Below are 24112 nucleotides of genomic sequence, written 5' to 3' on the forward strand. Positions count from 1 at the left end.
TCTGCCTCCTGGGCTCAAGCCATTCTCCTGCCTCAGCCTCCCAAGCAGCTGGGACTATAAGTGTGCACCACTACGTCTGGCTAATTTTTGTGTTTTTGTAGAGACAGGGTTTCACTGTGTTGACCAGGCTAGGCTTGAACTCCTGACCTCAAGTAATCTGCCCACCTCAGCCTCCCAAAGTGCTGGGATTACAGGTGTGAGCCACCACACTGTGCCCAGCTCAATCATGTTTTTTTTTTTTTTTTTTTTTTTTGGAGTGATTCTCCTGCCTCAGCCTCCCAGGTGGCTTATACTACAGGTGTGCGCCACCACACCTGGCTAATTTTTGTATTTTTTAGTAGAGACAGGGTTTCACTATGTTGGCCAGGCTGGGCTCAAATTCCTGACCTCAAGTGATCGATCCACCTGGGCCTCCCAAAGCGCTGGCATTATAGGTGTGAGCCACCGTGCCTGGCCCCAACCCTTTCTTTCTTTAGGGAATGTGAGCAAGTGCCCTACTGACCTAAACCTGAGGAAGAGCCGCCCGTGGCCCAGGCAGCAGTAGCATCACCTCTTACCCGTGCAGGGCAGTGTCCTACTCTAGGAACTTGGGAGTTGGGAGTGGGGGCTCACGGGTCACCACTGCCCAGCCTGTCCCCAGTCACACTGTCCTGATTCTGGACCCTCTTGCAAGCCACAGGATCATCAGAGCAGGTCCCTCCTCATCCTTCTGCTCCCGGAGTCACCCGGCCCTTCACCTTCTGTGTGCGTGTTCCAGATTCAGCTCCTCACGTGCCAGGAAGAATCTGGATTCTTGACTGGAGTTGCATTAAATCTGCAGATCTGCTGTCACTGTGGGGGCTCTGACCCATGCGTATGTGCTGCCTTGGTCCCTGGGTCATCTTCAACCTCTGTCAATGAGTGTCACCCACCTTATCAGGTGTACAGGTGTGTACAGTGTGCCCTGAACCCCCACCTACCACCCCTTGCCCCGCTCTCCTGACCACAGGCAAGGAGGTGTGGCCATGAGAAGCCCCCACTCCTAACTACCAGATACCAGGCACCCAGACCCCCAAACCCCTGCCAAGCAGCCCAAGTCCACTTTCAGGGCCTGCTCTGAGCTCTTCAGCCCACCCAGGGGGACCAAGGTGGACCAAGGGGGGACTGCATATGGGGGTGAACTCATCCCCTGCCCCAACCTCAGGCATGACCCCACCCCTCCTGCAGGCCAGTCAAGGCTAAGCCAGCCCAGCTGTGCCCTAACCGGACACTCGGGATGCCAGAGCCCTTCATCCCTGTGAACCCAGCAAGACCAGGCCATCCAAAGACCACCACTTCCTGTGACACTTCTTCCCCCTGTTGTATGAAAAATTCAGTTGAGAAATATTTAATAGAAGGAAAGAGAAATGCCATGCTAGAAAGTCACCGTGAAAAGAGGAAACGGAGTCAGAGCTTTGGTTTGAGCTTTTAACGAGCGCACAGAGTCTCTGGAATCACCTTCAAGAGGCACGAAAAGATGGTTTTGAGAGAAGTGAGTGTTACTGCCAGTAGCTGCGCTGGGCTCTTCGGTGCTTACACCTGCCCATCCATGTGGGCACCACGTGGCTCTCCCTGGGGAGCTCTGAGGCCAGGTCAGCCAGAGCAGAGGCCCCTGCAGCTCAGTGGCAACTCTGGCCATACTGTCTCATACCTGCAAACTTTCAAGGATGGAAGCACTGGGACAGGGTTCCTCCTTGTGCAGAACTTCAGGAATGAAGGAATCTGGGCTAATGGGGGGTGAATGAAAGCTTATATAAATACTTAAAAATATGTAAATAACATTGAAAGAGCAAAGAAACATAATTGCACCAAATAAAGTAACAAAAAAAGTAAAGAAAAGAAATAGTCAAGGTAGCCTATCCACATGGTAAGAAATCCCAGAGCACAGAAGGAAACTGAACTGAGGACAGGAAGCCGCCCCTCCACTGCCCAGCACTCACCTTTGCTTTACAGGAACAAGAGCGGTGCAAAGCAGCACGTAGAGATTTCTGCGTTTATAGCATTAGCACTCTCCGTTTTTTTTTTTTTTAACTCAAAAGGGATCACGTGACACACAGCTTGCGTCTTTCACTTTTTTATTTTATTTTTTAAGACACGGGCTTGCTCTGTGGTCCAGGCTAGAGTGCAGTGGTTCCATCACAGCTCACTGCAGCTTCTAACTCCTGGGCTGAAGCAATCCTCCCGTCTCAGCCCCCAGAACCGCTGAGATCACAGGTGCATATCACCACATCTAACTAGTTTTTTTAATTTACTTTTTGTAGAGACGGGGTCTTGTTATGTGACTCAGGCTGGTCTCGAATTCCTGAGCTCAAGTGATCCTCCTGCCTCAGCCTCTGAAATGCTGGGACTACAGGCATTGAACCATGCACCGAGACTTCTTTAGTGGGAGTCTGCTCCACAGCTGTGGCAAACGGGTGTCCCTAATTACTAAATTTGACTTTGTGGTATTTTTCCATCAGGATGTTTACATTCCATGTGGCTAAAGCTATTGATCTTCCTGATTCTGGCTCCTGAACTGAGGTTTTCTTAAACTCTTTCTGGATGAAATCTTTATTTCAGGATCGTCAGTCTGGTGGTGTCCACGGCCTCAACTTTACCTCCGTGATGGAAGAGGGGGACCTGAGGCTCCCAGGTGGGCTGGCGCCACCCTACAGGAAAGGAAGGGTCCCTGGGAAGGGCTGCTGCCCTGCGCGGGTTCACAGGCCACTCACTGCAGGGGTCCCAGAGCAAGAGATGCCCCCTGGAATGGCCCTGTGGCCAGAAAGCGAGCCTGCCCAGCTTCCCCAGGAGGGGCCTGCAGTCCACACTCACGTGGCCACTCTAGGGGGCAGCAGGGTCTCTCCCTGCTCCTTTCCATGGACCCGCCACAGCCCACAGCCCTGAGGAAGCCTGGGGGTGGAAGGTGCCCCCGCCAGGGTCTCTGTGACTTACACTCAGGGTGGGCCGGGTGTCCTCGGGCTGGGGACGGGCTGGAGGACAGTGGCGGCCCCGGGTGGCCACGCAGCATGGTGGTGGTGGTGGTGGTGGTGGTGCACGACGGGCAGCCTTGGCCTGGCAGCTCGTGGGACCCCCGGGGGCACACATGGCGGGTCCTGCCACAGACACACCTGCAGCACAGGATGCGGCCAGGCTGCTCCCCACCTCCACTCCCGCCATGTTCCTAACTGGGGCCGGGTTCCGTGTGACAGGCAGGATGGCGGGGGTCTAAGCATCCTTCCAGAGGAGGCCCCTCCCCAGTCCCAAATTGTGCAACCCATTCCTGATCTGGCTGGGACTCGATGGGGATGGGGGCTTCACAGCCAGACTGACTGCAGACCTGAGCCAGGAACACCCTTTCAGAGCTACACAGATGCAGAAATGTCCAGAGGAAAAACCACTCAGACCCTGTGTTTCCTTGACTTTGGGGTCTGCTAGGGGCTGAGCCTACCTGCAGGGCTGGGGGCAGGGCCTTGAGCATCCAATTCTGCAGGACCAACTGGTGCACCTGTGCGTTCTGCAGCAGCAGCAGCTCCACCATGTCTGCAGGGAGACACGGGGACCCTGAAGAAAGCTTCTGTTTCTCATATTTGTTAAAGTGATAGAGCATGTTATAGGACCAGAGAACATGTGTGTCTGCACTGTGCAGGTCCCCGGGGCGTGCCCTGAGTCTGTACACGGTTACAGCTCCCCGGGGCAGGCTCTGAGTCTGTCTGTACACCGTACAGCTCCCCGGGGCAGGCTCTGAGTCTGTCTGTACACCGTACGGGTCCCCGGGGCAGGCTCTGAGTCCGTCTGTACACCATGCGGGTCCCCGGGGCGTGCCCTGAGTGTGTCTGTACACTGTGCGGCTCCCCGGGGCGTGCCCTGAGTGTGTCTGTACACTGTGCGGCTCCCCGGGGCGTGCCCTGAGTCTGTCTGTACACCATACAGCTCCCCGGGGCAGGCTCTGAGTCTGTCTGTACACCGTACGGGTCCCCGGGGCAGGCTCTGAGTGTGTCTGTACACCGTACGGGTCCCCGGGGCAGGCTCTGAGTGTGTCTGTACACCATGCGGGTCCCCGGGGCAGGCTCTGAGTCTGTCTGTACACCATGCGGGTCCCCGGGGCGTGCCCTGAGTCTGTCTGTACACTGTGCAGGTCCCCGGGGCATGCCCTGAGTCTGTACACGGTTACAGCTCCCCGGGGCGTGCTCTGAGTGTGTCTGTACACCGTACGGCTCCCCGGGGCGTGCCCTGAGTCTGTCTGTACACCGTGCGGCTCCCCGGGGCGTGCCCTGAGTCTGTCTGTACACCGTACAGCTCCCCGGGGCAGGCTCTGAGTCTGTCTGTACACCGTACGGCTCCCCGGGGCAGGCTCTGAGTCTGTACACCGTACGGCTCCCCGGGGCAGGCTCTGAGTCTGTACACCGTACGGGTCCCCGGGGCAGGCTCTGAGTGTGTCTGTACACCGTACGGCTCCCCGGGGCGTGCTCTGAGTCTGTCTGTACACCGTGCAGGTCCCCGGGGCGTGCTCTGAGTCTGTCTGTACACCGTGCAGGTCCCCGGGGCGTGCTCTGAGTCTGTCTGTACACCATGCGGGTCCCTGGGGCAGGCTCTGAGTCTGTCTGTACACCGTGCAGGTCCCCGGGGCAGGCTCTGAGTCTGTCTGTACACCGTACGGCTCCCCGGGGCAGGCTCTGAGTCTGTACACCGTACGGGTCCCCGGGGCAGGCTCTGAGTCTGTACACCGTACGGGTCCCCGGGGCAGGCTCTGAGTGTGTCTGTACACCGTGCGGCTCCCCGGGGCAGGCTCTGAGTCTGTACACCGTGCGGCTCCCCGGGGCAGGCTCTGAGTCTGTACACCGTACGGGTCCCCGGGGCAGGCTCTGAGTCTGTACACCGTACGGGTCCCCGGGGCAGGCTCTGAGTCTGTCTGTACACCGTGCGGCTCCCCGGGGCAGGCTCTGAGTCTGTCTGTACACCGTGCGGCTCCCCGGGGCAGGCTCTGAGTCTGTACACCGTACGGGTCCCCGGGGCAGGCTCTGAGTGTGTCTGTACACCGTACGGGTCCCCGGGGCGTGCTCTGAGTCTGTCTGTACACCGTGCAGGTCCCCGGGGCGTGCTCTGAGTCTGTCTGTACACCATGCGGGTCCCTGGGGCAGGCTCTGAGTCTGTCTGTACACCGTACGGCTCCCCGGGGCAGGCTCTGAGTCTGTACACCGTGCGGCTCCCCGGGGCAGGCTCTGAGTCTGTCTGTACACCGTGCGGCTCCCCGGGGCAGGCTCTGAGTCTGTACACCGTACGGGTCCCCGGGGCAGGCTCTGAGTGTGTCTGTACACCGTGCAGGTCCCCGGGGCAGGCTCTGAGTCTGTCTGTACACTGTGCAGGTCCCCGGGGCGTGCCCTGAGTCTGTACACGGTTACAGCTCCCCGGGGCGTGCTCTGAGTGTGTCTGTACACCGTACGGCTCCCCGGGGCAGGCTCTGAGTGTGTCTGTACACCGTGCAGCTCCCCGGGGCAGGCTCTGAGTCTGTCTGTACACGGTGCAGGTCCCCGGGGCAGGCTCTGAGTGTGTCTGTACACCGTACGGCTCCCCGGGGCAGGCTCTGAGTGTGTCTGTACACGGTTACAGCTCCCCGGGGCGTGCTCTGAGTCTGTCTGTACACCGTGCGGCTCCCCGGGGCGTGCCCTGAGTCTGTCTGTACACGGTTACAGCTCCCCGGGGCGTGCTCTGAGTCTGTCTGTACACCGTACGGGTCCCCGGGGCAGGCTCTGAGTCTGTCTGTACACCGTACGGGTCCCCGGGGCAGGCTCTGAGTGTGTCTGTACACCGTACGGCTCCCCGGGGCAGGCTCTGAGTGTGTCTGTACACCATGCGGGTCCCCGGGGTGTGCTCTGTCTGTACACCGTGCGGCTCTCCGGGGCGTGCCCTGAGTCTGTCTGTACACCGTACAGCTCCCTGGGGCAGGCTCTGAGTCTGTCTGTACACCGTACGGGTCCCCGGGGCAGGCTCTGAGTCCGTCTGTACACCATGCAGGTCCCCGGGGCGTGCCCTGAGTCTGTCTGTACACCGTGCGGCTCCCCGGGGCGTGCCCTGAGTCTGTCTGTACACCGTGCAGGTCCCCGGGGCAGGCTCTGAGTCTGTCTGTACACCGTACGGCTCCCCGGGGCAAGCTCTGAGTCTGTCTGTACACCGTGCAGGTCCCTGGGGCAGGCTCTGAGTGTCTGTACACCGTGCGGCTCCCTGGGGCAGGCTCTGAGTGTGTCTGTATACCGTGCAGGTCCCCGGGGTGTACTCTGAATTGTGGAACCTCTAGGTCAGAGGGTGTGCATGTTGAAAGGTGTGTGATGGGCCCCACGGCCCCTTAGGAGGCTACTCCCATCTGCCTTCCCGCCTCCTCCCCTCAGGCTGCGTGGGGACCCCAGAAAGGCATGTCCACGTCTCAGTCTCCCCCCACCTCAGAATGTGACCTTATTTGGAAAAAGAGTCTTTGCAGATGTCATTAAGGATCATGAGATGGGCCGGGCGCGGTGACTCACATCTGTAATCTCAACACATTGGGAGGCCAAGGTGGGTGGGTCACCTGAGGTCAGGAGTCCGACACCAGCCTGGCCAACATGGCAAAACCCTGTCTCTACTAAAAATACAAAAATTAGCCAGGCACAGTGCCTCACACCTGTAATCCCAGCACTTTGGGAGGTCGAGGCAGGTGGATCACCTGAGGTCAGCAGTTTGAGACCTGCCTGGCCAGCATGGCGAAACCCTATCTCTACTAAAAATACAAAAATTAGCAGGGTGTGGTGGTGGGCATCTGTAATCTCAGCTAGTTGGGAGGCTGAGGCAGGAGAATTGCTTGAACCCAAGCGGCAGAGGTTGCAGTGAGCTAAGATGGCGACAGTGCACTCCAGCCTGGACAACAGAGCGAGACTCTGTCTCAAAAGAAAAAGAGCGGCCGGGTGCGGTGGCTCAGGCCTGTAATCCCAGCACTTTGGGAGGCCAAGGCAGGTGGATCACGAGGTCAGGAGATCAAGACCATCCTGGCTAACACGGTGAAACCCCGTCTCTACTAAAAACACAAAAATTAGCTGGGCGTGGTGATGGGCGCCAGTAGTCCCAGCTACTTGGGAGGCTGAGGCAGGAGAATGGCATGAACCTGGGAGGCAGAGCTTGCAGTGAGCTGAGATCACGCCACTGCACTCCAGCCTGGGTGACGGAGCGAGACTCCGTCTCAAAAAAAAAAAGAAAAGAAAAAAGGCCTGGTGTAGTGGCTCAGGCCTATAATCCCAGCCTTTGGGAGGCCCAGTTGGGTGGACCACCTGTGGTCAGGAGTTCAAGACAAGCAAAACCCTGTCTCTACTAAAAATACAAAAATTAGCCAGGCATGGTGGCTCAAGCCTGTAATCCCAGCTACTTGGGAGGCTGAGGCAGGAGAATCGCTTGAACCCATGAGGCAGAGGTTGCAGTGAGCTAAGATCACGCCACTGTACTCTAGCCTGGACAACGAGATCGAAACTCCATCTCAAAAAAAAAAAAAAAAAAAAAAAAAAAAAAAAAAAACATTAAAACATCTAAGCCAGTTGTAGTGGTGCACGCCTGTAGTCCCAGCTACTCAGGAGGCTGAGGTAGGAGGATCGCTTGAGTCCAGGAGTTCAAGGCTGCAGGGAGCCGTGATCATGCATGCCCCTGCACTCTAGCCTGGGTAACAGCGAGATACTATCTCCCCAAAAAACAAATAATAAAACATCTGTTCATCCACAGACACCACGAAGAGACTGAAAAGGCAACCATAAGAAGGATGGAATACTCAAAATACACGTATCAAAAAAGGACTCATTAAAGAACTTATAAAGAATCCCTAGAAACCAATAAGGCAGGCAGACAGTCTGAAAGAAAAATGGGCAAATTACTTAAATGGACACTTCACAAAAAAGGATATTCAAGTAGCCAAGGCCAGGCATGGTGGCTCATGCCTGTGATGCTCGCACTTTGGGAGACCGAGACGGGGGACGTCCTTGAGACCAGGAGCTGACGCCAGTCTGGGCAACCTGGCAAGACCTCATCTCTACACAATTTTTTTTTTCTTTTTTTTTTTTTGAGATGGAGTCTTGTTTTGTTGCCCAGGCTGGAGTATAGTGACACGATCTCGGCTCGCTGCAAGCTCTGCCTCCCAGGTTGATGCCATTCTCCTGCCTCAGCCTCCTGAGTAGCTGGGACTACAGGCACCTGCCACCACGCCTGGCTAATTTTTTGTATTTTTAGTAGAGACAGGGTTTCACCATGTTAGCCAGGATGGTCTCGATCTCCCGACCTCGTGATCCGCCCGCCTCGGCCTCCCAAAATGCTGGGATTACAGGCTTGAGCCACCGCGCCCAGCCTACACAAAATTTGTTTAATTAGCTGAATGTGCCTGTAGTCCCAGCTACTCAGGAGGCTGAGGTGGGAAGAATGCTTGAGCCCAGAAGTTAGAGGCTGCAGTGAGGTATGATCACAACACTGCACTCCAGCCTGGGCAACGGAGTGAGACCCTGTCTCTTACAAAAAAAACCTCAAAAAACAAAAACAACTGGCCAATAAACATAGGGAAAAGTGAAATGCAAATTAAACCAGAATGAACTTCTATAACATGCCCACCAAGCTGGCAAAAATGAAAAGTCTGAAAATACCAAGTGTTGGTGAAGTGCTCTGGCAACTGAAATTCTCATTCATGTATGTGGAGTGTAAATGGGCACAAATCTTTTGGGAGACTGCACGGCTGTATTTCCTGACCCAGCCGTTTCAGGCCTAGGCATGCGTTCCATTAGAGGGCAAAAAGGCCTGTGCAGATGTAAGCTGGGAATCCTGAGCGGGAACAGAAGCAACCCACGTGTCCATGAGTGGATAAACGGATGCAAAAACGTGGTCTAGCCATGCAATGGACTATTACTCATCTGCGACCTGCTGCCATGTGGGTGAACCTTGAGGACATCATACTAAGAAATAACCAGTCACACAAAGACAAGTACTGTGTGACTCCACTCATATGACACATGGAACACAGTTGAACTCATAGAAACAGAACACGGGACGGCAGTTGCCAGGTGGTGGCGAGAGGGGGTGATGTAGTCCGATGGGCGGAGTTTGAGATTTGCAAGATAAAAATGTTCTGCGGCACAGCAGTGACTATAGTTAACACTACTGAACTTTGCACTTAACAAGGGGTCGTAATGGTAAAGTTACATGTTTTTTTGTTTTTTGTTTTTAATTACAAATTAATCTTTTTTTTTTTTTTTTTTTGAGACAGGGTCTCACTCTGTTGCCCAAGCTGGGGCGCCCTGGTGTGAACACAGCTCACTGCAGTATGGACCTCCTGGGCTCAAGGGATCTTCCCATCTCATCCTCCCAAGTAGCTGGGACCACAGGCACATGCCACCATACCCAATTAATTTTAATATGTTTTGTAGAGACGAAGTCTCAGTATGTTGCCCAGGCTGGTCTTGAACTCATAGGCTCAGGTGATCCACCCGCCTCAGTCTCCCAAAGTGCTGGGATTACAGATATGAGCCACTGTGCCATGCTGTAAATTAACTTTTAAAAACAGAATCTTGAGTGCTGGGTGCTGTAATCCCAGCTACTTGGGAGGCTGAGGTGGGAGATGGCTTGAAGCCAGGGGTTTTGGACCTGCCTAGGTGATATAGCAATGCTGTGACTCAGAAAAAAATAAGACTCATGAGATGGGAAGATAATCCTGGATCATCTGGGCATGCCCAGTGCAATCACAGAGTCCTTAGAAAGTGGTGAGAGAAAATGACTATCAATCTAGATTTGAATACGCAGCAAACTTGCATTTAAAAGTAAGGGTAGGGCCGGGCACGGTGGCTCACGCCTGTAATCCCAGCACTTTGGGAGGCTGAGGCAGGTGGATCATGAGGTCAAGAGATTGAGACCATCCTGGCCAACATGGTGAAACCCCATCTCTACTAAAAATACAAAAATTAGCCAGGTGTGGTGGCTCATGCCTGTAGTCCCAGCTACTCGGGAGGCTGAGGCAGGAGAACTGCTTGAGAGGTAGAGGTTGCAGTGAGCTAAGATCGCACCACTGCACCCCAGCCTGGCGACAGAGCGATACTCCCATGTCAAAAAAATATAAATATTTTACAAATTACTTTAGAACAGTTATTAGGCAAACTCCCTCAGTATTTACTTTCTTGCAAATTTATTTTCATTTATTTATTTATTTATTTATTTAGAGACAGGGTTTCACTCTGTTGCCCAGACTGCAGTGCAGCGGCACAATCACAGCTCACTGCAGGCTCCACATCCTGGGTTCAAGCAATCCTTCCACCTCAGCCTCCCAAGTAGCTGGGACTACAGGCATGGACCCGACACTTGGCTAATTTTTGTATTTTTTTGTAGAGATGGGGTTTCACCATGTTGCCCAGGCTAGTCTGAAACTCCTGAGCTCAAGCCATCCTCCCATCTCAGCCTCCCAAAATACTGGGATTACAGGCGTGAGCCGCCGCGCCTGGCCTCCCCTTATTTTTTATTTATTTTATTTTTTTGAGACAGAATCTTGGTCTGTCACCCAGGCTGGAGGGCAGTGGCGTGATCTCAGCTCACTGCAACCTCTGCCTCCCGGGCTCAAGCAATTCTCCTGCCTCAGCCTCCCAAGTAACTGGGATTACAGGCAGCCACCACCACACCCGGCTAATTTTTGTATTTTTAGTAGAGATGGGGTTTCACCATGTTGGCCAGACTGGTCTTGAACTCCGTGGCTCACGCCTGTAATCCTAGCACTTTGGGAAGCTGAGGTGTGTGGATCACCTAAGGTCAGGAGTTTGAGACCAGCCTGGCCAAAATGGCGAAATCCCATCTCTACTAAAAATGCAAAAATTAACCGTGGGCTGGGCGTGGTGGCTTATGCCTGTAACCCCAGTACTTTGGGAGGCCGAGGCAGGCGGATCACCTGAGGTGAGGAATTTGATACCAGCCTGATCAACATGGTGAAACCCCGTCTCTACTAAAAACTACAAAAATTAGCTGGGCGTGGTGGCGGGCAGCTGTAATCCCAGCTACTTGGGAGGCTGAGGCAGGAGAATTGCTTGAACCCAGGAGGCGGAACTTGCAGTAGCTGAGATGGCGCCACTGCACCAGCCTGGGCGACAGAGCAAGACTCCCTCTCAAAAAAAAAAAAAAAAAAGCCCAGCATGGTGACAGGCACCTGTAATCCTACCTATTCAGGAGGCTGAGGCAGGAGAATCGCTTGAACCTAGTGGGCAGAGGTTAAAGTGAGCCAAGATTGTGCCACCTCACTCCAGCCTGGGCAAAAGAACAAGACTCTGGGCTGGGCGCGGTGGCTTACGCCTGTAATCCCAGCACTTTGGGAGGCCGAAACGGGTGGATCACGAAGTCAGGAGATCGAGACCATCCAGGCCAACACGGTGAAACCCCGTCTCTACTAAAAATTAGCCAGGCGTAGTGGCGGGCGCCTGTAGTCCTAGCTACTCGGGAGGCTGAGGCAGAAGAATGGCGAGAACCCAGGAGGCAGAGCTTGCAGTGAGCCGAGATCGTGCCACTGCACTCCAGCCTGGGCGACTGAGCAAGATTCTGTCAAAAAAAAAAAAAAAAAAAAAAAAAAAACAACAAGACTCTGTCTCAAAAAAAATAAAAATTACTCAGTTTCAGATATTCTAAGCAACAGAAAATGGACTAAGACATCCACCAACAGGTGAATGGATAACAAACTGATATATTCACACAATGCAATACTACTCAGCAATTAGAAGGAACCATGTGTTGATACACCCAATGATAGTGATGAATCTTAAAACAGTTACGCCGAGAGAAGCCATACAAAAAAGAGTACATACTGTGTAGACCATTTCTATAAATATCTAGAAAATGCAGGCCGGGTGCGGTGACTCACGCCTGTAAGCCCAGCACTTTGGGAGGCCGAGGCGGGTGGATCACAAGATCAGGAGTTCAAGACCAGCCCTGCCAAGATGGTGAAACCCCATCTCTACTAAAAACACAAAAAATTAGCCAGGTATGGTGGCACGCACCTGTAATCCCAGCTACTCCGGAGGCTGAGGCAGAGAACTGCTTAAACCTGGAGGGATGGAGGTTGCAGTGAGCCGGGATCGCAACACTGCACTCCAGCCTGGGCGACAGAGCGAGACTCTGTTTCAAAAAAAAAAAAAAAAAAAATCTAGAAAATGCAAACTACTACATAGTGACAGAAAGCTGATCAGCAGTTGTGTGGGGGTGTAGGAGGAGGGATTAAAAAGAAACACGAGGACACTTTGGAGGTGATGGATATGCCCAGTCTGGATTGCAGTGATGGTTTCATGGATATAAGCATACGTTAAAACTTATCAAGCCGGGCATGGTGGTTCACGCCTGTAATCCCAGCTTTTTGGGAGGCCAAGGCCAGTGGACTGCCTGAGGTCAGGAGTTCAAGACCAGCCTGGCCAACATAGTGAAACCCTGTCTCTACTAAAAATACACAAAAATAGCTGGGCATGGTGGTGGGCGCCTGTAATCCCAGCTACTCGAGAGGCTGAGGCAGGAGTATTGCTTGAACCCAGGAGGTAGAGGTTGCAGTGAGCCAAGATTGTGCCACTGCACTCCAACCTGGGCAACAAGAGCGAGACTCTGTCTCAGAACAAAGAAACAAAACAAAACTTGTGAAACTGGGCTGGGTGTAGTAGCAAACGCCTGCAATCCCAGCACTTGGAGAGGCTGAGGTGGGCAGATCACCAGAGGCTGGGAGTTCGAGACCAGCCTGGCCAAAATGGCGAAACCCATCTCTACTGAAAATACAAAAATTAGCAAAGCATGGTGGTGCACGCCTGCAGTTCCAGCCACTTGGGAGGCTGAGGCAGGAGAAATCACTTGAACCTGGGAGGCAGAGGTTGCAGTGAGCTGAGATCGTGCCATTGTACTCCAGCCTGGGCAACAAAGTGAGACTCTCTAAATAAATAAATAAATAAATAATAAAATCAAGTATTTAAAGTTATTATTATTATTATTTTTGAGACAGAGTCTCGCTCTGTTGCCCAGGCTGGAGTGAAGTGGCGCGTTCTCGGCTGACTGCAACCTCTGCCTCTTGGGTTCAAGCAATTTCTCCTGCCTCAGCCTCCCGAGTAGCTGGGATCACAGGCACCATCACCATGGTCGGCTGATTTTTGTATTTTTAGTAGAGATGGGGTTTCACCATGTGGGCCAGGCTGGTCTCGAACTCCTTACCTCAGGTAATCCACCCACCTCAGCCTCCCAGTGTTGGGATTACAGGAATGAGCCACCGAACCCGGCCCTAAAAGTTATTTTAAAAGAAACATCTTAATAATGGTTTTTGAATGGATGATAATTGGATGAGTTGGAATTGGAGCCCAATTATTTTACCTCCTAGTTCAGTTATCTTTCTTATACTTCTTGTTTCCTTCCCTATATCATTTATATAAGGATTTCTTAAAGTTAAAATTATTTTCATGTTGAGCAGCCAAAAGCTGACCCTAAGTGACTGTCCTGCTTCCAGAAACATTTTCCCTTTCAGTAATGTCCTCAACCCACAACAATATGAATATGGAACACTTACCTTCCTTAATACTTCCTGACCGTTGAGTAGGGAAGGCCTGGGGAGGAGGAATCTGTGCTATGAGTGGCTGCTGAGGGAGCTGCTGAATGATGGTGGCAGGAGGCTGGGTGACCTAGGAACAGCCAGGTGATTAGCTATCTGCATGTGTCCTTGAAGAAAGTGTCTCCAGTATCTACCACCCAACCATCCACCCATCCATCCAACCAGCCACCCAACCATTCATCCACCCACCCATCCATCCAACCAACGATCCACCCACCCATCCAACCAACCAACCATCCACCCACCCATCCACCCACCCACCCATCCAACCAACCAACCATCCACCCACCCACCCACCCACCCATCCGCCCACTCATCCATCCACCCACCCACCCATCCACCCACTCATCCATCCACCCACCCACCCACCCATCCACCCACCCACCCATCCATCCACCCACCCATCCAACCAACCAACCATCCACCCACCCACCCATCCATCCACCCACCCATCCATCCACCCATCCATCCAACCAGCCAACCAACCATTCATCCACCCACCCATCCATCCAACCAACCATCCACCCACCCATCCATCCACCCACCCATCCATCCAACCAACCATCCACCCACCCATCCATCCATCCACCCACCCATCCATCCAACCAACCAACCATCCATCCACCCACCCACTCATCCATCCACCCATCCATCCACCCACCCATCCATCCAAGCAGCCAACTGTCTACCTACACATCCATTCATCTGTCCAAGGAGAGCTTTAAATGATTAACCCCAGACATTGAATAGATGGTTGAATGGAAAGGTACTTCAGTCTTGATATCACTTAGGATGTAGTATTTTTAATGTTTCCCATGTTTCCTGTTTTTAGCAGGGGGCGCCGAAGCCTAGTTCCACTAATTCTGCTTTAATAGGAGCATCCCACACTTGGTATGGTTTCTTTTATTTTCTTTCTTTCTTTTTTTTTTTTTTTGAGGCGGAGTTTCGCTCTGTCGCCCAGGCTGGAGTGCAGTGGCCGGATCTCAGCTCACTGCAAGCTCCGCCTCCCGGGTTCACGCCATTCTCCTGCCTCAAGACTCCCGAGTAGCTGGGACTACAGGCGCCCGCCACCTCGCCCGGCTAGATTTTTGTATTTTTTAGTAGAGACGGGGTTTCACCGTGTTAGCCAGGATGGTCTTGATCTCCTGACCTCGTGATCCGCCCGTCTCGGCCTCCCAAAGTGCTGGGATTACAGGCTTGAGCCACCGCGCCCGGCTCTTTTTTTTTTTTTTTGAGACAAAGTCTTGCTCTTGTTGCCCAGGCTGGAGTGCAATGGCGCAATCTCAGCTCACTGCAATCTCCATCTTCCAGGTTCAAGCAATTCTCCTGCCTCAGCCTCCTGAGTAGCTGAGATTACAGGTGCCCGCCACCATGCCTGGCTAATTTTTGTATTTTTAGAAGAGACGGGGTTTCACCATGTTGGCCAGGCTGGTCTTGAACTCCTGACCTCAGAAGATCCACCCGCCTTGGCCTCCCAAAGTGCTGGGATTACAGGCGTGAGCCACTGTGCCCGGCCTGGTCAGTCTTTTTCATTGTAGCCACTTTAATAGGGATACAGTGGTGGCTCACTGTGGCTTTAATTTGCATTTCCCTAATGATGGATGGTGTTGAGCATCTGGGGCAGACCGGTGTGTAGGATGGCTGCATCCCAACAGGCGTTCTCAATTCTGTCCCAGTGACCTCTCTATCCCAGCCCCCATGACAACTTGGTTAATTACTGTACTCCATCATATACTGTAGTACATATATAGAACACGTCATGAGAGTAAACTTTGGTGTCTCCTCTGAGTAAAAATAAATTACAGCCGAATATTCGAGTATGAAAGGCCTTCTGTTTTATCCTCTTCTAGCTGTGCGAGGCTGCCTGGCCTCGTCCCTTCTTCCTCAGTTCACAGAAAGGATGGCAGAGACCAGGAGTTGGCAAACTTTTGCCAAGGGCTAGATCGTAAACAGATTCCAAAGCAGGACACACTGTCAGCTACAGCTCTTGAGCTGGCCATTGCAGCGTGAAAGCAGCTATGGACAATGTGGAAACAAATGGGCCTGGCCCAATAAAACTTTATTTATGAACACTAAAATTGGCATTTCGTATAATTCTCATATGTTGCAAAATATTATTATTTTATTGGCTTTTCCCCAAACATTTAAAAATGTAAAACCATTCTCAGCTTGCAGGTGGCATGAGAACAGGAGGCAGGCCAGCTCTGGTCTGAAGCTGTGGTTTGCCAACCCCTGCCACAGACCCATGAGGCTTTCTTAGAGCCGCTGTGCCTATCCTGGCTGATGGGACCTTCTGCTTCGGGGGCTCTGTGTCCAGCTGCCAGGAAGCTCATCTTGGTGACGCACAGCCCCTGCTTACCTGCCTGGTGTCACTGGAGCTGAGAGAAAAACCTGCAGGCATAACTGGCCCTGATGGATACACAGTAAGTATAGATGTGTTTGGGATGAGGAAGATGGGGGGTCCACAGCAACGACCCCCCGTACTCCCTTCTGTGCTAGGAGGAGATTCCTTGTGCTGGAAGACAGGAAGGCACAGGCTGGGAATATCCAGAACCTGGTGAAGGCAACCCATCTGCAGAGGAGGGTCTGGAGCAGGTCCTTTGGAGGCTCCCCTTCCCTTTGTTCCCTCTGCCATGTGCAGCTGCCGGAGTCCCCTCCCAAAGGGCAAAAGCCTTCCAGGTCATAGACTCTGCTGCCCTGTCTAGAAATTCCCACCTCAGCCTCTTCTTCTCTCCTACCCTCCCTGCACCCCAGTCACACGAAACACACCAAAGCCTTGACCTCCAGGCCCCCAGCTTCCATCCCGCCTCTGGGTGCCTGGTTTCCCTCTGACCCATTTTTTGCTTCAGAAAGTCAGAGTTGTTTTCTGCTGCTTGTCACCCAGAAGGCTGAACAGCTGTAGGAAGCTCTCAGAAGTGGAACACTATTTACCTTTAACATTCTGCCCTTGACATTGGGGCCTTAGGCATCTCCTGGGCATGATAAAGGTTTTTTTTTTTTTTTTTTGAGATGGAGTCTTGTAATCTCTTTCTGGGCTCAAGTGATTCTCCTGCCTCAGCCTCCTGAGTAGCTGGGACTACAGGCATACACCACCACGCCTGGCTAATTTTGGTATTTTTAGTAGAGACAGGATTTCGCCAAGTTGCCCAGGCTGGTCTCAAACTCTTGACCTCAGGTGATCCACCTGCCTCGGCCTCCCAAAGTGCTGGGGTCCATCACACCCAGCCAGGGATAAAGTTTTGAGGAGTTGACCTACTTCCCCAAATTCAGGGCCCTCTGCCTGCTGAGCTCTCCTGATATACTTCTACCCCTAATGCAACATTTAAGGCCAGGGCTGGGGTTTGGGAGACAGAGCTGGGCCCCAGCCTCCCTCTGTGATCAGGGGTAAGCAGTCTGGGGAGGCCCGAACAGTGTCCAGGCAGGGGAAATGCAGGAGTGGCTGTCCCCCTTCAAGGGTGGGCCTTGGGAGGATGGGGGTGACGAGGCAACCTCGCTGCAGGCACAGTACCTCCCACCTTCTGTAAAATATTATTGTTATTATTTTTTGAGACGGAGTGTCACTCTGTCGCCCAGGCTGGAGTGCAGTAGCGCGATCTCGGTTCACTGCAACCTCCACTTCCCGGGTTCACGCCATTCTCCTGCCTCAGCCTCCCGAGTAGCTGGGACTACAGGCGCCCGCCACCACGCCTGGCTAATTTTTTGTATTTTTAGTAGAGACAGGGTTTCACTGTGTTAGCCAGGATGGTCTTGATCTCCTGACCTCATGATCTGCCTGCCTCGGCCTCCCAAAGTGTTGGGATTATAGATGTGAGCCACCGTGCCCAGCCATAAAATCTTAATTCTGTACCTGCCTCCTCCTTTCAGATGTGCTCCAGCCTTCGCCCTCTTACCGTAGGTAGGATGATCCTTGGCGGGTCTGGGGCCAGCGGGGATGGGGAAGCAGCGGGTAGGATGCCCGTGGGGGGCAGCTCAGGGGGCAGGGCTGATCCGAGGGCTCCTCTGCTTGCCCCGTTCCAGGCCTGGGCCCGAGAGAGCTCATCCAGGAGGTGTTGCTCCTACAAGGACAATGCAGAGCTGCTGCACACTGGGGAGGGGGAGCCCCAACGCTGCAGAGGCACCCGCAGCCTCAGGCTCAGGCCAGCCTGGGCCAGGTACAGGCCCCTCTCCAGGCAGGATGGCCATGGCTGGAAGACCCTTTGAGGGGTGTGCGCACGAGGGTGGCTTCCTTCTGAAATTTACCCAAGTGTGTCAGCTAGTTTCCAGTTGTTTTCTTTTCCCAGCCAACAGGATCTGTTCTTTCAAGCCAGTTCCAGGCCTACTTCGCTGCAAAGATCTCCCCCTAGAAAAGCGGCCCCACCTCCCCGGCGTCTCTGCCACTCAGATGCATCTTTGGTGAGTGCCGTGGGAGCAAACCTCCGGGCATCCCAGAATTCCAGGTCCTCCTGGAATTGGGCCCCTACTCAACATTTCCTGCCCTGATGGAAACCTGCACACAGGCAGGTCTCTAAGCTAACAGTGCCCTCACTGGGGCCTGGCCCTGAGAGTCCAGAAAGGTCTTCCCCAATACCCTCCCACCCGGTGCCGTAAGGCTGAGCAGCTGTCTCTACTACAGTGAGTTCAGCCAGGTTCGCTCAGAGGGTTCAGGGCCTACCTGGAGTCTCTGCAGAAGGTCTCTCCTTCTCTTCAGAGCAGTCTGCAGGGCGTCGTCTGGCCGGTCCTCATTTCCTGGAGGGAAGCACCTGCTTGCTCACCAAAGAACGCATAGAGGCTGTCGCTGCAAGCACTCGGACCGGATGGCACTGCACCCATGTCGGAAGGCCCTGCCCCACCCACGCTCCCAGGATGGATGTGGCCTGGGAAGCTCCTGGGCTTAGGTTATCCCAGAGAAAGAGGGACCAGTGCTGGGTAAGGAGGGCAAGGGGCAGCATCAGAGGAGGGGTAATCCAGGGAACTCAGTGATGGAGTCTGGCCAATGGTCATCTCATTCCTGGAAGGGAGCCTGAAGTCACATGACCAGATTCCTCCTGAGTGCATTTCGTACAGAGTCCCTTGGGCTCCAGGAGGCCAGGCCTCTGCGGGACTGGTTGCAGCCTGATCTTGGCCACCTGGAGTCACCCTCTGGCCCCAAATGGTCTAGAGTCTGGTCTGACCCCCAAGTATCTGCACATCCCTCAAGCCTGCCCCCCACTCCGGGCGTGGTGGCTCATGCCTGTAATCTCAACAGCGGGAGGTTGCGCTGGGAGGATTGCTTGATCCTAGGAGGCCAAGGGTGCAGTGAATTGTGATCAGGCCATGGCACTCCAGCCTGGGCGACAGAGTGAGACCAACCCTGTCTCAGGAAAAAAAAAAAAATCTGGCCGGGCACAGAGAGTCACACCTGTAATCTCAGCACTTTAGGAGGCTGAGGTGGGTAGTTACTTCAGGCCGGGAGTTCGAGGCCAGCCTGGCCAACATGGCAAAACCCCGTCTCTACTAAAAATACAAAAGTTGGCCAGGCATGGTGGAGTGCACCTGTAATCCCAGCTACTCGGGAGGCTGAGGCGTGAGAATTGTTTGAACCTCAGAGGTGGAGGTTGCAGTGACCTGAGATTGCACCACTGCACTCCAGCCTGGGTGATAGAACGAGACTCCTTCTCAAAAAGAAAAAAAGAAAAAAACGAAGTCTACACTCTTTGGGGAAGGGTCTGCACTCAAGAGAAGGCTCCGGAAGGTGGGGGGCAGGGTTCTGACCTCCTTTCCCTTAGGCACAGGGGTCCTGCCCCTCACCCAGCATCACACTGGAGTGGGGCCGTTGGCAACCCCAGCCAGTCCTTGGGGGTCCCCAAACTCTCTGCCCCAGGCACTGGTAGCCATTCTGTTCCCTTGCACTGGCTCTGCAGTCAGGGGACCTGGTTTGGGATTTTCTCTCTGTATTTGAGACTGGGCTCTGCCTTTGGCAGCTGAGCCCCCACAGCTCACAGGTTGCCCCACGTTCCAAAGAACAGGAAATGCTCCTCCGGCCTCCTTAGCTCCTCCCTGGACGTCTCCAGGTAACAGTGAGGACAGCAGCTCCTCCCCAACCAATGGGCAAGCTCAGGCTCTGGAACCAGAGCAACTGGGTCTGATCTGGGTGTGACCACTGCCAGGGTGAGCAACCTCTTTCTGCCTCCATTTTCTTATCTGCAAAATGGGAACAATGAAGGTGCACCCTTTTGGGGTTTGCAGACTAAAGGTGATAAGGAATGGGGGTGTCTTCAACTCTGAATGTAAAGGAAACGTGTTGAGGACAGTCTTGGTGGTACCAGGAGTGCAGGTGATTCCCAGAGTTGCTGTCCCCGCCTCCCCCTGGCGCAGCTACACTTGTGTCTGTCTGTGCTGGTTCCAAGCAGCCCAGGGGCTCTCACCTGGCTCGAGGTGGAGGCCCTCAGGTCCCCCTTCCATGTTCTGCCGTTCTTGCTCCAGCTTCTGTGAGGAAAAGAGACCGTGACGGAGACACTGGCTCCAGGCAAAGGCCCTGTGTGCTCTAGGAATGACTAAGAGGCTTTCCGAGTGAAAAGAACGGTATGTCAGAAATAACCCAGCCCCTCCAGGGCCAACAGGTGGGAGACGAACCCCTCCAAGGATCTTCATGAGCTGCCTCTGTCAGCCTGACCTCTAGCAAATTCATGTGTTCCACCTGCAAGCCTAGGGGCGGATGCTCTGAATGGCCCCTTCAGGCAGATTTCTAAATCTGGGAGAGACTGCACTGGTGAGGCCTCCAGGCTTCCCAGTCAGTGCATGCCTGGATCATCCCCCACCTGAACCCTGAGCTGAGCAGTTACCTACTGGCTGTGTCCAAGGGTGAGTCCCTCTCATGGCGGCCTGTGGGCCAGGATGCAGGGCTGGCAAAAGGCGGGCAGTAGGTTCCTCGGACAGCAGGAGAGGGAACAATGCAGGCAGGGGGTGCAGAGGAGCCCCCAGGCACTGAGGCCCCCCGGACCAGACCCTCAGAGAATGTTAAGACTGAGTCTGACGATGGGTCTGCTGGGCTGCCAGCCCCAGGCCCGGCCCTTGGGGCCCTGCATTCTGCACCTGCAGGGCTGTCTCAAAGAGTCCCTCCAATGCCACAGCCTGGGAGTTGTTAAAAAAGGAGCATCCCGGGCTCTGCCTCACCTGTCCCAAGAGCTTCAGCGTCAGTCGCGTCACGTGCTCTGCTGCTGATGAGTCCAGCATGGTGGGAGCTGCAGGAGACGACTGTAGGGGCAGGGGAGGCCGCAGCCCACCTCCCTCCCTGGTTCTGTTACTCGAAGGAAAGAACTGCTTAGCAGGAGCCCAAGCACCAGTGTCACCTGCAGGGCTGTCCTTACCTCCTGGAGACCAGCCTGAGGTAAGAGAAGAGCCCTGTGGGAAGACAGCCACACCCTCCCTGGACTGCAGTGCCCCACAAGCCAGCGCTGGGCACCGCATGACAGTTGCCAGGCTGCCGGACACAGGGAGGCCCCAGGTTGCCAGGTTTCCACTGTGCGTCCTCAGGCTACCTGTAAACATTCATCCCCAGGTGTGGCCAGCTGGGCTTCATGGGAAGACAAATAAAGTGGGCAGTAGCTGAGGCAGAGGGGCAGAGCCCTCAGACCTGGGGGAAGGGGACAGTCGTGACCCCCTGTGCACCACCAGCCTCAGGACCCAGTCCAGAAGAACCTGTGTGTTAGGGGAGGGTGCCCCACCCCTGTGTACTGCCTCCAGGGTGTTAACGGCACCTCCCCTCCTAGAGACCCTCAGAGCAAGCAGGGAAGACAGGGTGGGGAGACTGCCTACCAAGGAGTTCAGGAAATTCCAGGCAGCAGAAGGGGCGGGACAGATGAGGGGTTGTGACCTGCAGATGGGCAGGGCTTCAGCAGGACCAGTGGGGGTGCTCAGGGGATGCGTCCCACCTTGGAGCTGGGAGCAACCGGGCAGGGAGCCAAGAATGCAGGAAGCTTCGCAGAGGGTGACACAAAACAGAAGCGTGGTCTGCACTTGGTGGGGCATTAAACTCCACATTGACGAGTTAGTCAATCCCACTAGCAGGCAGACTGACATCTGGGGGATGTCAGCAGCAGGGACCCAGACCTGTGGACCTGAGGGGCGGAGGTTAGCACTTTGCTCAATGTAGCTAACCCAAGAACTTGCCTCAGTGGCCAAAATTGCTCTCTTGCCCTCAATTCTGTAAATGGCCCATGTCCATCAGTATCTATGGTTGCGTGCCTGTCCTGTCTTTCAATCCATATCCATGTGGGGAGCCTGGAGCTGGACCAGTGAGTGATAGGGTGAAGGCTGGCCAGCCCGTGGGAGGTCAGGCTCACAGAGGCAGCTCATGGAGATCCTCAGAGGGGTGAACCTCACACCTGCTGGCCCTGGAGGGGCTGGGTTACTCCTGATGTAGAGTTCAACTCACCTTACCCTGGAGGTCATCCAACCAGAAATGAAGTCAGCATGAAATCTGGCCTTACCCTTCCTCCAGATCTGTGGAGGTTGTGGGCTGGGGTCACATGACCTGCCTAGTGCCACACATTCCCAGATGGCAGTCAGAGGTCCTCACTGGTGCTGCTGGACATGAGCAGACTCTGGCCCCATATTTAAGATCCCAGTGCCATGGGGCGTTGGCTCATGCCTGCAATCTCAGTGCTTTGGGAGGCCAAGGCAGAAGGATCACTTGAGCCCACAAGTTGGAGATCAGCCTGCACAATGTAGCAAGACTCCATCTCTGTAAAAAATAATAAAAAAGGGCCCGGCGCGGTGGCTCACGCCTGTAATCCCAGCACTTAGGGAAGCTGAGGCAGGTGGATCATCTCAAGGTGAGGAGTTTGAGACAACCTGGCCAACACGGTGAAACCCCGTCTCTACTAAAAATACAAAAAATCAGCCAGGTGTCGTGGTAGGAGCCTGTAATCCCAGCTACTCGGGAGGCTGAGGCAGGAGAATTGCTTGAAATCGGAAGGCGGAGGTTGCAGTGAGCCAAGATCGCGCCACTGCACTCCAGCCTGGGCAACAAGAGCAAAAACTCCGTCTAGAAAAAATAAATAAATAAATAAATAAATAAATAAATAAATAAAAGAACCCAGCTCTTGTCCACAGTCATTAACAGTCACAGTCTTGGGAGACATTTAAACAGTTCTGAGTGTGCACAGAACAAAAACCAGGTTAATTTAGTTAAGCAACTGTATAGAGCACCCTTGATATAAGTGACCTCATCTGAGAAAAGGACTCCATCTTACAATTTTTTTTTTTGAGATGGAGTTTCACTCGTTGCCCAGGCTGGAGTGCAGTGGTGGTGCCATCTCAGCTTACTGCAACCTCTGCCTCCCAGGTTCAAGTGATTCTCCTGCCTCAGTCTCCCGAGTAGCTGGGACTACAGGCGCACACCACCACCCCTGGTTAATCTTTGTATTTTTGGTAGAGACGGGGTTTCAACATGTTGGCCAGGTTGGTCTTGAACTCCTGACCTCAAGTGATCCGCCGTCTCGGCCTCCCAAAGTGCTAGGATTACAGGTGTGAGCCATAGCACCTGGCCCCTGATACCTTTTAAAAGATAGGGCCAGGCACAGTGGGTGGCTCACACCTGTAATCCCAGCACTTTGGGAGCTGAGGTGGGTGGATCACTTGAGGTCAGGATTTGGAGACCAGCCTGGCCAACATGGTGAAACCTCGTCTCTACCAAAAATACAAAAATTAGCCAGGTGTGGTGGCACACCTCTGTAGTCCCAGCTACTTGGGAGGCTGAGGCAGCAGAATTGCTTGAACCCGGGAGGCAGGGGTTGCAGTGAGCCAACATGGCACTACCACTGCACTCCAGTCTGGGCAACAAGAGTGAAACTCCACTTCAAAAAAAAAAAAAAAAAAAAAATGGGTATCAGGCCAACAGGGACCAGATGTGTCCTCATCAGTAGATACTGCACCCACCCAGGTAAGGACATAAACAAGAACACTCTTACTATCAGTCCTCACCAGAGTACTCTATGGCCATGAAAAGAGCAGAGCGCCACCAGGTCAAAGCAGCCATTTTACAGATAGTCTTGCTGTCACTTGTGAGAAGCCCTCCACATCTGCTGCTGAAGGCTCTGCCCACATCAGAGATGCTTCCTTGCCAGACAGATTCTCCTTTTTGTTGAACTGGTTAACATTTTTTCCTCTCCTCTTTCTCTTGATGTGAAATGTTACTTTGATTTGGAATGTTTATAACATTTATATATTGATCAAGTATACTATTATATATGGTTTGCAATACTGACTGACTTAAGGAGAGACTTGAGCCTGTGTGCCCACAGCTGTGACTGCCAAGTGAATGGGAAGCACTAAGAATTGCCTCCTCGGGATCTCTAGTAGTAAACATAAGACGTTCCAGAGGGCATGGATTTGTCAGTTTATTTATTTTTTAATAGGCTTTTTAAGAACAGTTCTACATTTACAGTAATTGAGAAGATAGTACATGGAGATCCCACATACCATGTGTGGCTTCCCCTCTTATTAACATCTTACCTTAGTGTGCTACATTTGTTATATTTTTTTGAGACAGTCTTGCTGCCACTC

The 24112-nt window shown here is 53.6% G+C and overlaps 1 protein-coding gene and 1 long non-coding RNA gene across 6 annotated transcripts; one reads left to right on the forward strand and one right to left on the reverse strand.

Moving 5' to 3' along the window:
* The first annotated feature begins 285 nt into the window (after positions 1-285).
* LOC140710147 (uncharacterized) lies at positions 286-2680 on the forward strand. Its single transcript, XR_012091109.1, has 2 exons — positions 286-927; positions 1207-2680. It is a non-coding gene; the product is annotated as an uncharacterized lncRNA (long non-coding RNA).
* Positions 2482-21004, reverse strand: C2H21orf58 (chromosome 2 C21orf58 homolog). 5 transcript variants are annotated; one of them, XM_073011373.1, is made up of 8 exons: positions 20720-21003; positions 19972-20032; positions 18240-18313; positions 17479-17643; positions 13547-13658; positions 3446-3537; positions 2950-3125; positions 2482-2666 (listed from the first exon to the last, which is right to left on the reverse strand). In XM_073011373.1, the coding sequence occupies exons 1-7, from the start codon at positions 20777-20779 to the stop codon at positions 2952-2954; spliced, it is 738 nt and encodes a 245-aa protein (XP_072867474.1). In that variant the 5' UTR covers positions 20780-21003; the 3' UTR covers positions 2482-2666; positions 2950-2951. The 5 variants fall into 5 exon arrangements, with proteins under 5 accessions (XP_072867474.1, XP_072867476.1, XP_072867470.1 ...); XM_073011375.1 differs by lacking the exon at positions 2950-3125 and having other exon boundaries at positions 20720-21002; XM_073011369.1 differs by having other exon boundaries at positions 2482-3125; positions 20720-21002.
* Positions 21005-24112: the final 3108 nt, after the last annotated feature.

This window comes from Chlorocebus sabaeus, chromosome 2, assembly GCF_047675955.1.
Source record: "Chlorocebus sabaeus isolate Y175 chromosome 2, mChlSab1.0.hap1, whole genome shotgun sequence".
Classification (NCBI taxonomy): Eukaryota; Metazoa; Chordata; class Mammalia; order Primates; family Cercopithecidae; genus Chlorocebus; species Chlorocebus sabaeus.